This window comes from Protopterus annectens, chromosome 5.part0 (genome assembly GCF_019279795.1).
Source record: "Protopterus annectens isolate FY-2018-M chromosome 5.part0, PAN1.0, whole genome shotgun sequence".
In the NCBI taxonomy this organism is placed as follows: domain Eukaryota; kingdom Metazoa; phylum Chordata; order Ceratodontiformes; family Protopteridae; genus Protopterus; species Protopterus annectens.
The window spans coordinates 1,175,751,327-1,175,764,325 of NC_056735.1; the positions used below are offsets into that span (position 1 = coordinate 1,175,751,327).

At 37.7% G+C, this 12,999-nt stretch overlaps 1 protein-coding gene across 1 annotated transcript in view; it reads right to left on the minus strand.

Moving 5' to 3' along the window:
• PCOLCE2 (procollagen C-endopeptidase enhancer 2) overlaps positions 1-12,999 on the minus strand; it is an 815,974-nt gene that overhangs the window by 136,096 nt on the left and 666,879 nt on the right. The window contains exon 7 of the mRNA XM_044071023.1: positions 779-862. Within this exon, the coding sequence (XP_043926958.1) occupies positions 779-862 (84 nt within the window). The remainder of the gene's footprint in view (positions 1-778; positions 863-12,999) is intronic.

Genomic DNA, 12,999 nt, shown 5'->3' on the forward strand with positions numbered 1-12,999 from the left:
ATTTAGATTCAGTCATCATTCAATTAAATGGGCATTCAACACAGATAGAAGACACACACATTGATAACACAGCGCATTAAAATAGGTATAGGAACTTCAGTAACACATGAAACCAAGAGGAAAGGAACATTCTATAACATCTTAAAAAATCATCTTGTAATACTTCATAAAAGCTACTACCCTCTTGATTTTCAAGTTATACTATTTAACAAATTTTGAAAATACTTAAACATGGAATCATCCCAAGAACATAATTTGCACTTAATTTATCCTCAGCTGTGTTGCATTTTTGCTTACAAGAGTTTATACATCACTTGCATAGATTGTGCTTTATAAATAATATCAAGTAATGGCAAACTCATTTCAAGAGGTAAAAAAAAAAAACAGCCAGACAGCCAGACATATACATGTCAAACAAGTTCACATGACTAAAATATATATACAGGGGTGCTCCAAGGAACACCACATTAGTGTTCGGTAGCTGAATCACACTTTCTTCTGCAACAGTTTCCCTTCTGTTTTGTAGTTTATGTTACAGACTGAGGGGACTGTTTGTTTCTGGTATGCAAATTTAGTATTTTACATTAAAATCCCTCATGAGGCACAAATGTGAATATAAGAACCTTACATATCATCACAGAAAACTGTTCTGTTCATTATTGGTCATCTACAACTTAAAAATATATCCACATTTAAAACTGTCTAGCCTTTTGCCAGTCTGAACATGTACCAACACATAGTTTTGAGATGTTATGAAAGAAGAAATTTATTTTCTTACCAAAATCACTCGAACAGAAACTGCTTACAAGGGACCCACTTCGTTTGCATTTCTGTTGACACAAAGCTACTGTTGGTCTTGAACCTTGAAAAAGGAATACAGAATTTGTTATAAAACTGTTTTTTATTGTTTTTTCTTATTTGACAAAAATCTTCATTTGTTGGATTTAGTGTTACTGTTCTTCCTGTAGCTTCCCTGTAAAGGAACTTGCACCACTGTTGTTCATCTACATCATTAGCATGCCAGCCACAGTCTCTTTTTTGGAATACAAGTTGTATTGCTTATATCCTGGGATTATGAATATTTTCCTTCTGTTTTGTTATAACAGCTTGTACATTCCTTCAAGAAACTCAAATTATAAATGTATTTATTTATTATTTATTTCACATTTGTTAACCAGGTTGGTCTAACTGAGCAGAAGTGCATTTTCAGTGGAGAGCCGAGGAGAAAAGCTCCAACAGTGATAACTTTACACAAATGCACATATTAGAGTATTCTTTAGGTAACAAAGTATATTCAAAAGAGAAAATTCAAGATAGTTGCAAACAAATACAGAGATATCATATAAGCAGAGCTACATACAATTTGAGAAAAAAAATAACAAGAAGGACTATGCAATTTGCAGTCAGAAATTGTTGTGATTAAGTATGTTCTGTGTAGTCTGGGAGTGGTCAGGTAGGACCCTGGCATTCTGGCATAAATCTTATTAAGTAATACACAGAGTGTTCTTTCTCAGTATTTTATTTTTTAATCAGTTACAGGGGTGTGAGGAGAGTGGAATCAGATTACGTATGGTAGCGGGTGAGAAAAGCTCCCCCCTCAGAAGCTATTTTTTTTACAGCCTAATCATCTCTGCTAACACGCCACATTGAGAAAAAAAAAAGGAATAACTCCCTTCAAGGATCTAGGGATCATTTATCATGCATTTGCCTGCATCATCCTTTTGGTAATTAGGCATTGGACTCTCCCTATATTTGTGTGTGCATGTGTGTGTGTGTGTGTGTGTGTGTGTGTGTGTGTGTGTGTGTGTGTGTGTGTGTGTGTGTGTGTGTGTGTGTGAATGTGGCATATATGTAGTACCCCCCAGAAATTTAAGAATATATCTGTATGTGTGTGTGTGTGTGTGTGTGTGTATGTGTGTGTGTGTGTGTGTGTGTGTGCGTGTGTGTGTGTGTGCGCGTGTGTGAATGTGGCATATATGTAGTACCCCCGAGGGACTTGTGTGAGGCAGAGCTTGGTGGCCAAAATAAGAATTAAAGTAAAGCACACTGACAAGCAAATAATTCTGTCTATCCAGATCAGAGAAGGCCAAAGTTACTGACAGGGGAGAAGGCAGCCGAAGTAGGTGCATAAAGATATAACTTCCCACCTTAACCCAGGATGCCCAAGAAGAGATGAGTTGATTGGGGAGGGGAAGGAACCAGTACTGCAACAATGATCTACTCAAAATCAATTTATTACACAGTTGTACTACATTCTTCATATACACCACTGTTACAGTAGTCCTTACAACTTACACAATTTCCAGAGCTTAATAGGTTAAGAAGGTGGACAGATTTGTTGAGCCCTGTAAAACTGCAGTTGCAAACCCCAAGTTCGCCTTAAAGCAATACCTAGTGTGTAGAGCATGGAAAAGGTGTGGGCTGATGACCAGATAGCTTACTAAGGCATAACCTGTGCACAACCCCCCCCCCCATAGAAAGGCCACAGTGGTTGTTGTACCCTTAATGCCTTTTTATCGGTTCATAGGTGAATTACTAGGCTAATTGCCTTGAAGGGTGAACTTAAACCTAGCCAATAACCTGAGGTCAGAATTAAACCATGTACTTTGTGTTTACAAGGTGATGACCTTAACCGTTATGCCAAACTCTCTCTTCCAACTTCTTTCCATGATGAGAGCAAAAGAACAAATTATAATGTTCCAGACTCTTATAATCTGTCTGCTTGTAAACTGGTCCTTCCTCCTTCCTGAATGTAAAAGACACAAAAAAATGATTTGATGTCCTTGGTTTTGTCTTGTCTTGTCTGTGCATGTAGGAGAAATGAAGAATTATTTCTCCTTTGTTCTGAAAGATTAGAGAAAAACAGAGAGTTGGTAGCTTATTTCAGGAAGAATTCAGTCACTACTTTTAGCAAAAATGTAATGCTGGTGCCAAGACTAACCCTGGTCTTACAAAAAACAACAAAAAAATCTCTCTGCACATGAGAACCTGTAATTTTTAAATGCCATAGTTAGTTGATAGCTAGTAGTGAAGCAGTTTTCCATGTTAGATATTTTTTGACGGCTGAAGCAGTAGGCTCAAAATGGGGCTGTGTTATCTTTTCAAGGACATAGTTCAAGTCTCATGGAGGAACACTAGCTTTTCTTGGTCTCAAATGAAGGATTTTCTCCATGAAGTGTTTAGCAAGCTGCAGGGATATTACATGGTATTCTGCAGGCATGCAGGATAAAATGGTTAAAATATATACCATTATAGAAACATATACCAATCTTAAAATGAACAATTCACTTAAGTATTTCAAAAATCATGGACATTAGTGTTGAGCTAGGACCCTGATCCTTTCTGTGGTACCAGAGAAAAAACTGCTTCCATGTAGCTAAGTAGAATTTCGTTGTGGCAGGATTCCTGGCCTCCTTAAATATAGTCAACATGTCCTTAGTGAAATGATGCCTGAAGGGCAAGAGAGTTAAATCATCCAGGCAGAGAGCTACAGTATCTTTAGTTTGGGTTGTACCTGAACTCACTTGCTCTGGGTGATGAAGACCATTGCAAAAGCAACACATAAGATTTCACCGTGGACATATGGATGAAGAGGAAGAAGTTAAGAAACAATGCTCTACATGTCAAAAAGATGCTATCAAGAGCATCTCTGGCCCTACCATACTTTCTTTATGGATCAATGGGGGTGCAGGAGGATCAGAAGGGATCATTATGTGGTGGAGTAGGATCAGAAGGGATCACCATTGGGAGGAGGGGGATCAAAAGGGATCATCATGGGGAGGAGGAGGATCACAAGGAATAAATACAGAAAAGACCTGTATGAAGGAGAATGCATTCACTGGCCAAGCTTCATTGTGCAGTGTTGATAATCAGAGCTGTAGTCTAGCCCCCCTCCCCCCCAGTTCAGAACCTTTTCTGCTGTTTGCTGCTCAGACAGGCACACATTTCTATTTATAGAACAAATCACCTAAGAACAAACTTAAGAAAAAGATTTCATCAATTCATGGGGATCTGCAGCTGATCTGTCTAGTCAGTCTGTCACTGAATTCAACTGAGATGGGGTATATACTGGCCTTATGGTCATTTGGGATTGAAAAGCTGTCTCTCAGCAGCCAAGACCAGCCTGAACAAGTAGTAAGGATGAGTTCCCCTTGCTTGTTAATGTACCATATTACAGTATTATTGTCGGCTGTGACCTGCAAATTCCCATTTTTCCAGATGTGATTGAAGTCTCTGAGTGACCCAGTCAGGGTCATCATCATTTATATCCTTCCTTTAAATTATATCACAACCATCTTTCACTTTGTGGTCAGGTCTCCAAGATGTGACCCTCAATCTATGTCTGTAATATTCATAGTTAACTTCTCGTTATGGAGCTCTTGTTTGAAGGGTACCCCATGTTTCAGCCTGACCCGGTTGGACCACCATTCCAGTTCTTTTGAAGATATAGAGTTGCAGAATGATCATCTTGTCCAGAGAATGTGAATGCAGTCTGCAAGAACTTTTTACATCCAATTGGTGTTTTCTTATGTGCAATCTGACCAGGGAACCACCAGAATTACGGAGACTATGACTCCCAGTGCTCATAGGAATTCCCTAGTTGTAAACAATTGTTTTAGTGGCATCTACTGGATGTGTTGAGCTAGAGACTGTACTTTTGTCTATATTGGAAGGCACTCAGACTTCTGCCCTGGTGGCATGCATGTAAAGTCACAACCTGACTTCAGCTCTTGTGCAAGTAAAGTAAAAAGTTTTGACAATTCCCCTTCAGAAGTTTAATGGTGATTGCAAAGGAATAACCGGTTGTCTAAAAGAAAAGAGGTATTGCATGTCAGGCAAAAACAAGAAAAAAGTATCCCAGAAAGTGCAATCTGCCCGAGGTGCTAATTGGCAAGATAATGGTTACTCTGTGGCTGGGAAATGTGGTATAGAAGCTAAGGTAGAAGAGGCAGGTGATAATGTAACACTAAATGCCATTTGCTTGGAAATAAAAGACATGAACAAGACACTGAGGGAGCATATGTTGATGCAGAATAAGAAATGGGAAGTGGTGGAAAATATCTTAAAGCAACATGCGACAGAGACTTAGTTAATGGAGAAGGAAATAACAGAGCCCAAGATCAGGGTAGATGGCACGGATGCTTGTCTGGACTATGTTAAAGCCAAATTTCTAGATCTAGAAAATCAGGTACAGAGGAAAATATTAAAATAGTTGGGGTGCCTAAGAGGAGTGAAGCAGGTGACTGCATTATATTTGTTAAAAAGTATGATCACCCAATAGACTGATATAGAAGCAGGAGAGGTGAAAAATAGAGAGGGCTCACAGGACATGAACCAGAAGGGGATATTATGAGATGACAAAGACCCATCATTGTACATTTTCAGAGCTATGAGATCTCTGAAAAGATCTTACAAAAAGTGTGGTGACCAGAAATGAAGTTGTCTGTTGGGGAGAAGAAAGTTGTTATTGACCAGAATTACACAGTGTAAATGAGGTGGAAGAGGAATGCATTTTTACTGAACATCAGACAGGTAAAGCAAGAAGATTTGAGTTGGTGTCTGATCAGCCCTGAATTATTGAGAATTTTTTCCAGGGGTCTGCTAGGACATTTAGTGACCTGGATGAAGCGTTGGTGGTATTGCAAAAAACAGCTAACCTCATCTGTTTGGGAAGTTCAAGCAGTCAGGATGGCAAAGAAGAGAAGAGTATGGAAATGGAGCACAGTATGGTAAACCAGGTGAGAGGAAATGCATTGCCTTTTCTTTGGTTCCATAGAAAGAGAGTGTTGATTGAAAAATTGGACATTTTAAAAAAAGAAATCAAATGGAAGGCAGGAAAGGCTCCAGAAGCAAATTAAGTCAGTGACTTTTGAAACTAATGAGTACAGGACTATCTAATTTGAACTAAACTAAGAATATGCTGAACTAACTAAAAACTTTATTGACTGTGTGGAGACAACTTGTTTTTACAGTGTAACATTGTTAGTGATTTATAAGGGAGACACAACCAAAATTTTCTGATGTTTTATTTTTCTTTAAACGGGCTATATTTTAGGATGATGGACTTGGCTGGGGGAAAATAAGAAAGGATAGTATAAATATAGGGCTGGGAAAGAAAGAGAAATGTTATAAAACAGTTATTCTATTCAATGGTGTACATAATTTACAGGGGTCTATATTACAACACCGAACATTTAAAATATCGAGTGTTGTAATATCGACCTGTTTTCAGTGAAAATATCCAAGAAACAGAAAACCGAATTTTTTTCCTAGGGAAAGAATTTGGTTGAAAGTTATGGGTCAGATTCAGGTAACTGTGTGATTGTGTGGAGGTTAGGTGAGTTAGGTTAGGGTTTGGGTTAAGATTGCTGTTTGTTTGGTGTGCTTGTAATATGTGTATGTGTTTTGGAACAGCAAATGTTTTTTAAATTTTCAGTTGATAAATTTTGAAAGTTCGGTGTTCTAATATAGACCCAATTTATAGGACTACAGCACAGAACATGGACTAATGAACTTCAAAGATAAAGTGTGATATATTTAGCATTGCAAGTTTTGTACTAAATACTGAATCTTTGTTTTATTAGAAACTTGATGATGAAATGTTACATGAAATGGGATTATGTTTTGTAATGTGATGATTTTATGGAAACAGTAAAGCTGTGAACCATAGTTACATTTAGGGGATAGCTGGTGGTTGGACTATATAAGGTATATGGTAATGGAAGAGAGAAAATGCATATTATCACCCTTGAATATTATTATACACATACCAATAAGGACTGTGCAATGAGGGGAAGGGAGGAAAATTAATAATTTGGGAAAAGATGTTCAAGATTGTGAGGTCACATTATATTAAGAAGATGAAAGAGGACATAGTCACATTACTTGAAATGCAACAGGGTTTAAGCTATTATCAGAGTCAATCTGGAAGAAGAAGATGAGGAGAGTGGTAGTATTCTTGGCTAGGAACTCCATTGCAATTGATTTGGAGGAGCTATTTGCAAATGACAAGGAGTGCATGACAGGAATAAAAGGATGAATTCAAGGGGAGAAATTTACAATAGTGGGACTTTAATTCCTAACTCATCTATGCAGAGTGATATGCAGAAAAGTACTGGTGCAGATAATTAGCTCATTATCTAGGCACCATAGGGTGGTGTGATAGTTGGAAAAATGGTGACAAATGTGTAGAAAGTGAGGACTACACATACTACCCTAGCAGACATAAAGTCTGGTATAAGAAAATCAGAATAATGCTTAACTTAGAGAATATTTTAAATGTGGGGAGGCTAGTAACTGAGCCGGTCTTATTCTCAAAGTTTACCACAGTGAAGGTAGAGCTGCAGATCCCAAAAGAAGAAAGGCTTGAAAGACATTAGTAAGGCTTGGCTGATAAATAAGATGAAGCAGACATTTAGCAGTAGTTAAAACTGGAGAAGAAAGGGGTGTGCAACTGAAAAGCAGGCATTTAGGGAGAACATAATGGAATACATGGATATGTTAGGAAGAGATTCTAGCGATAAGAACAGGGAGAGAAAAGAATTGGTGCTTCAGCAACAAAATGTTTTAGCAGATGACAGACGATAGATGATGAGAGTTAAGCAAATTGCAAGAGGAAATGGACAGTAAAGTGCAGTTGTGGGCAACACCAGCAGAGACACTGTACCTTGGTGTAAACTTCAGAACATATAAGGAGCTAGCAGTTAGAAACAGTAAGCAAAGGACAGAGAGGAGAATTTATAAGACTAGGAAATGGGAGGATGGTCATAAGTAGGTTAGAGGAGATTCTACAGGAATTTAAGAATATTTATGCAGCAAATATATAATTTTCTGCACATATATATATATATATATATATATATATATATATATACATACATATATACACACACACACACACACACACACACACACACACACACACACACACACACACACACACACACATATATATATATAGATGTAGCTATGGATCCCTATCACTTTATCGAAGTTCCAAAACATCCGAAGACTATATGGCTGAACTCTGAACACTTTCTATGGAGATTGCTGTATATTTATGCAGAGCTGTATATATATTAAGCATTATTCTATTTTTCTTATACCAAACGTTATGTCTACTAGGGTAGTATGTCTAGTCTTCACTTTCTACACATTTATCACCATTTTTCCAAATATCAGAGCAGAGACACAAAAGTGATCTCCTAGGAAATACATCCCGGGGATCACTTCTGTGTCTCTGCTCGACAGCGGCACAGGAAAATAACTTTCTTGGGTGGCATAAGCCATGGAACCTTGTTGGCTAGGCTTACATAGGCCCTTGGGCCGATAGCCTAGTACCTACTTATGAACCTATGAACCTATGAACTGGGCAGTGATGAAGAGACGGAAGGGGAAGAGGATACATGGGGGGCATTGATAAATCTTTGCAGAGGGGGAATTCGTAAATATGAAAAGCTTAGGGTTGATGACAAGGGAAGAAACAGTAAAGATCTGAGAGAAGATGGCAGTAAATAAGACACCAGTATGGATGGGATTCCCTTAAAGGTGTGGGAACTAAGTAAAGAGTCGATGGTATTTGGCAAGATCTATTTAACAAGATATTGAGAATAAAACAGCTTCCTAAGTCTATACAGCTCTATATATATATATATATATATATATATATATATATATATATATATACACACACACATATATATATATATATATGCATGTGTGTTTATATAAATATATATATATATATATATATATATACATATATATATATATACATATATATATATATACATATATATATATATATATATATATATATATATATATATATACATATACATATACATATACACACACACACACACACACACACACACACACACATATATATATATATATATATATATATATATATATATATATATATATATATATATATATATATATATGGATACCTATCACTTTATCGAAGTTCCAAAACTCTGAAGACCATATGGCTGAACTCTAAACACTTTCTATGGAGATTGCTGTATAATGTGGAACTCAGGATTTGCCATTTTCCTCACTGTATTGCGATCTCGGAGTCGGTATATTTAAGTAGCAGGGGGTGCAGGGGCTCTTGCCCCCCTGCAAAAATATAAAGGTAAGCTGTTTTATTTTATTTTATTTGTGTTTTCTTATTGTTTCGAAGTTCCAAAACTTTAGACATATGGTTTTGGCTATATGGTATTCAGAGTTTTGGAACTTCGATAAAGTGACAGGGATCCATATATATATATATATATATATATATATATATATATATATATATATATATATATATATATAAAAGGAGAGGAATGATCAGAGTCTCCATTCCTCTTACAGACCCATTTCTGTATTAAACTATGATTACAAGATATTTATGGCAATCTTAGCAAACAGGGTTGCAAATATTCAGCCCAGGATGATTCTTGGAGATTAGTGTGGGTTTGTGGAGGGCAGGAGGATGGTGGACAATGTTGTCAGTGCAATTATTATTCAAGAGGCACAGAGGAGAATATAAGAAGTGCTGATGATGTCCTTAGATGGGACAAAGGCCTTCGTTATGGTCAGATGGAGCTATTTATTTGAATTATTATGAAGACAGGGTTTTCCAGAAAATATTTTAACCATACTGTATAACCAATATAAGGGGCAGAAGCTTAGGTAAAATAAGGGCTAGGCTGTCAGATTTTGGTTTAAAAGAGGTACCAGGCAGGGGTGCCATCGGTCACCCCTATTGTTTACACTGCATATTGAACCTCTAGCAAGAAGTATAAGAACATCTAGTATAATAAGTTGTGATTCTTTTGGTTAACTGAGAAAAATAACATTTGCAGTTGATGTTTTGTTAACATTATGGGACACAAGGCAAGCCTGGGCATTACTATGTGAGATATTACAAAATGTTGTAAGAAGATTAGAATATAGAGTAAATAAGGACAAAACACTGATTAAGTTGATAAATCTACCATGAGAGGAGATATAGCCTAAGACTGAGAAGTCAGATAAGCATGTGGAAACAATTAAGTACTTGAGGATTATGGTTAGGTGGTACATTAGAAGAATCAACAAATAAAAACTACTTGGAGGCATGGGAAAAAGCAAGAATATTTTATAAATGTGGGAAAAAATACCACTGGACTTTTGATCAAATGGTGCAAGTCTTGCAGCTTATGTATTACCCTGTATTTCATATCCAGGTCAAATTTTGGAACATACCCCAGGGATAGCTACTGAAAACAGGGAAGCAGGTAATTTCACAATTTTTGTGCGACTGATGAAAGCCTAATGTGACCTGGGAGGTGGTAACAATGTCTAAGGGCAAGGGAGGTCTGACAGTGCCACATAATAGGACATACTTGCAAGCTGCACAATGGACATTGTTGAAAGAGATTAGTATTAGACGGGTATTGCCAAGAATGGAAAAAGATGATTCGGGAGGCACAAGGTCAGGAAGGAATAGAGGAGGATGTGATAACGAGACTGTTGAGGGGGACAGGAAATATATGGAAGACTAGAATATTAGAAGGGGGGAAAAGATTCTTAGAAGGATTTTTGGGATGAAGGGGTATGGAGGGTGGCTACTGGGAGTATGTGGAACTGGATGTATCCTGAGGGATAGGGAGAATCAGACACAAAATTGGAGATAGGGAAGAAAGCAAAATAAGGTTAGATACTGGCATCAATTAGTGGTGAGTACAAGGCCGAAGTGGAGGTGAAGGAAGTATATAGTCTGCTGCAGAGATTAGAATGGAATTATGTAGGGGTGAAGAGTGCACTGGTAAAGCTGAAGTAGAGTATAGTTCTAAAGTTGAAGAAATTCCACAGGTAATTAAAATATTGATAGATGCAAGAGATGGAAAGAGTACAAACAAGGGCTTGCTATCTAGGAGGTTTAATATTGCAGTAAATGAAAGAAGACGGATTGTAGATAGGCTAAGGAAGAGATTAAAGAAAGATTTAAATACAGTTTTGTGGGCAGACATTTTGGGGAGAACAGCACAATTATCTAGATATGCTACAATATCCAGATAGTACAGAATTTCTTGTTTGAAAGTGTTTGTTTAAATGTTTTAACTCAGCTGACAGACTGCAGAAGATGTTCCTTAATAGCTCGAGTGGCTGTAGGATGTGTGGAGAGGGTCAAAGGGGGACATGGGTTCATATCTTCTGGGGTGTGAGAAACAAAAGGAATTTAGGGAACAATTACAGGAATTAATAATAAGTAATAGGGATTAATATGATAATAAATCACTAGTTATATTTTAGGTTACTTTGAGGAAACACCACAGGGATGTCAAAAACAGTTTGGATCATACTATTTTAGGAAAAAAATGGAAACGAAAAGAACCTCCAATGATCGAAGAACTACAGCCGATAGGGACAATGTTAGTAGGCCAATAGGAAAAGATCTGGAAAAAAATAAAAGGAGGCTATTCTTTACTAAAATTATTAAATAGTTTGAGTGGATGGGAAGGGATGCTACAACATAGAAAAGGAGAGAAATCAAGGGTTATAGGTCACTAGGATGAGAAGTGAGTTATTCAGATCTGAATTAGATTTAAAAAAGGTGACAAGAAAATCATAAGGAAGTGTGTTAGAGATTTTGCTGGGGTGAAATTTAATGAAAAAGTGTAAATATTTCAGGGGTGATGGGGATGGGAAGGACATAGTTTCCAGCATAGTTATTCAATAATTCATTGTGTTGCTATAGTTTCTGTTTTGTAACTGAAAAGAATTGTAAATATGTTAAGAATAATATGGACAAATGTTTTTCTTCACTTTTTTCTTTCTATTTTTCTGTATGAATGTTTCTGATTAATAAAGTTTGTTATTCAAGAAAAAAATATTGGCAGGCCCTCTAGTAGCCAGAAAACCAGTAAGGACATGAGGAACACCACTTCTTGGAAGGGATGAGACTTGACTTGGGAATGTTGAAGGAAAACCCCAGATACTGAAATCAGTCTATAGTGAATTCCAAAGCCCTCTCCACCTCCTCGTGGAATACTGCCTGAATGAGGCAGTCATCCAGATAAGAGCAAAGATCAAAGGCCTTGGCTCGGTAATAAGTAGATATTGGAGACAGGCACAAGCCTATATTGGTGTCATAGAAGTATAAAGCTCTAACTATAGCCCAGGTAACATGAGTTTGATTAGCAGCTTGAGCTCTTGACAGGCAGAGACAGAATGGGTGAATCCATTCTGGGGGAAGGGAGAATGTTGATGTGGCAATTCACTTGCCAAGTTCTGGTGCAGACTAGGTCTTGAAGCAATGGTCATGTTTGAAAGTGGATGGGATGACCCAGGAGGGGCCAGGGTAGGCACTCAATGCACACCTCACTGCTAGCCCAACCTACATGATATACATCACAATGCTGGGAGGTGCAAAGTCAAGAAAAAGATGAACAGCATAGATGAAGTTGCAGGCACAACTCTAATTTACTCAACACCCTGAGCATTGTCCCCTATTCCCCTTCCCATCACACTGGTGGCCCCTAACTAGGGGATAGTACTGATTACAAGAGGCACTTCACTTCTCCTTTCCTCCTCATCAGTGGCCCTAAAACGGGTGAGGTTGACAGTTGATGGTCCGAGCTGCTGCCTAGACCCCCAAAGAATTACTGGAGCCAGGCACATCACTGTAACCCTAGAGGCTATAGACATTCCAAATGACATGGATGTAAACTAATAGTTGCATCCCCCACCTTGAATCTGAACAAACACATGCAGTCCCCGTGAATGGAGATATGAAGACAGGTATCCATGAGATCCAAGGTAACTATCACAGCTTGATGGAATAGGAGTGGTAAGAGGGCTTGTAATGTCATGTTCAATTTTGGAACCCTAAGATAGGTGTTTAATTTCAACAGGCCTAGGATGGACATCCATGGACCCTCCTTTCCAGGGACTAGGAAGACTCTTATCTAGAACACCTGTTCTGGTCTTATTTTGGTATCAGTTCTAGGATTCCTAGTT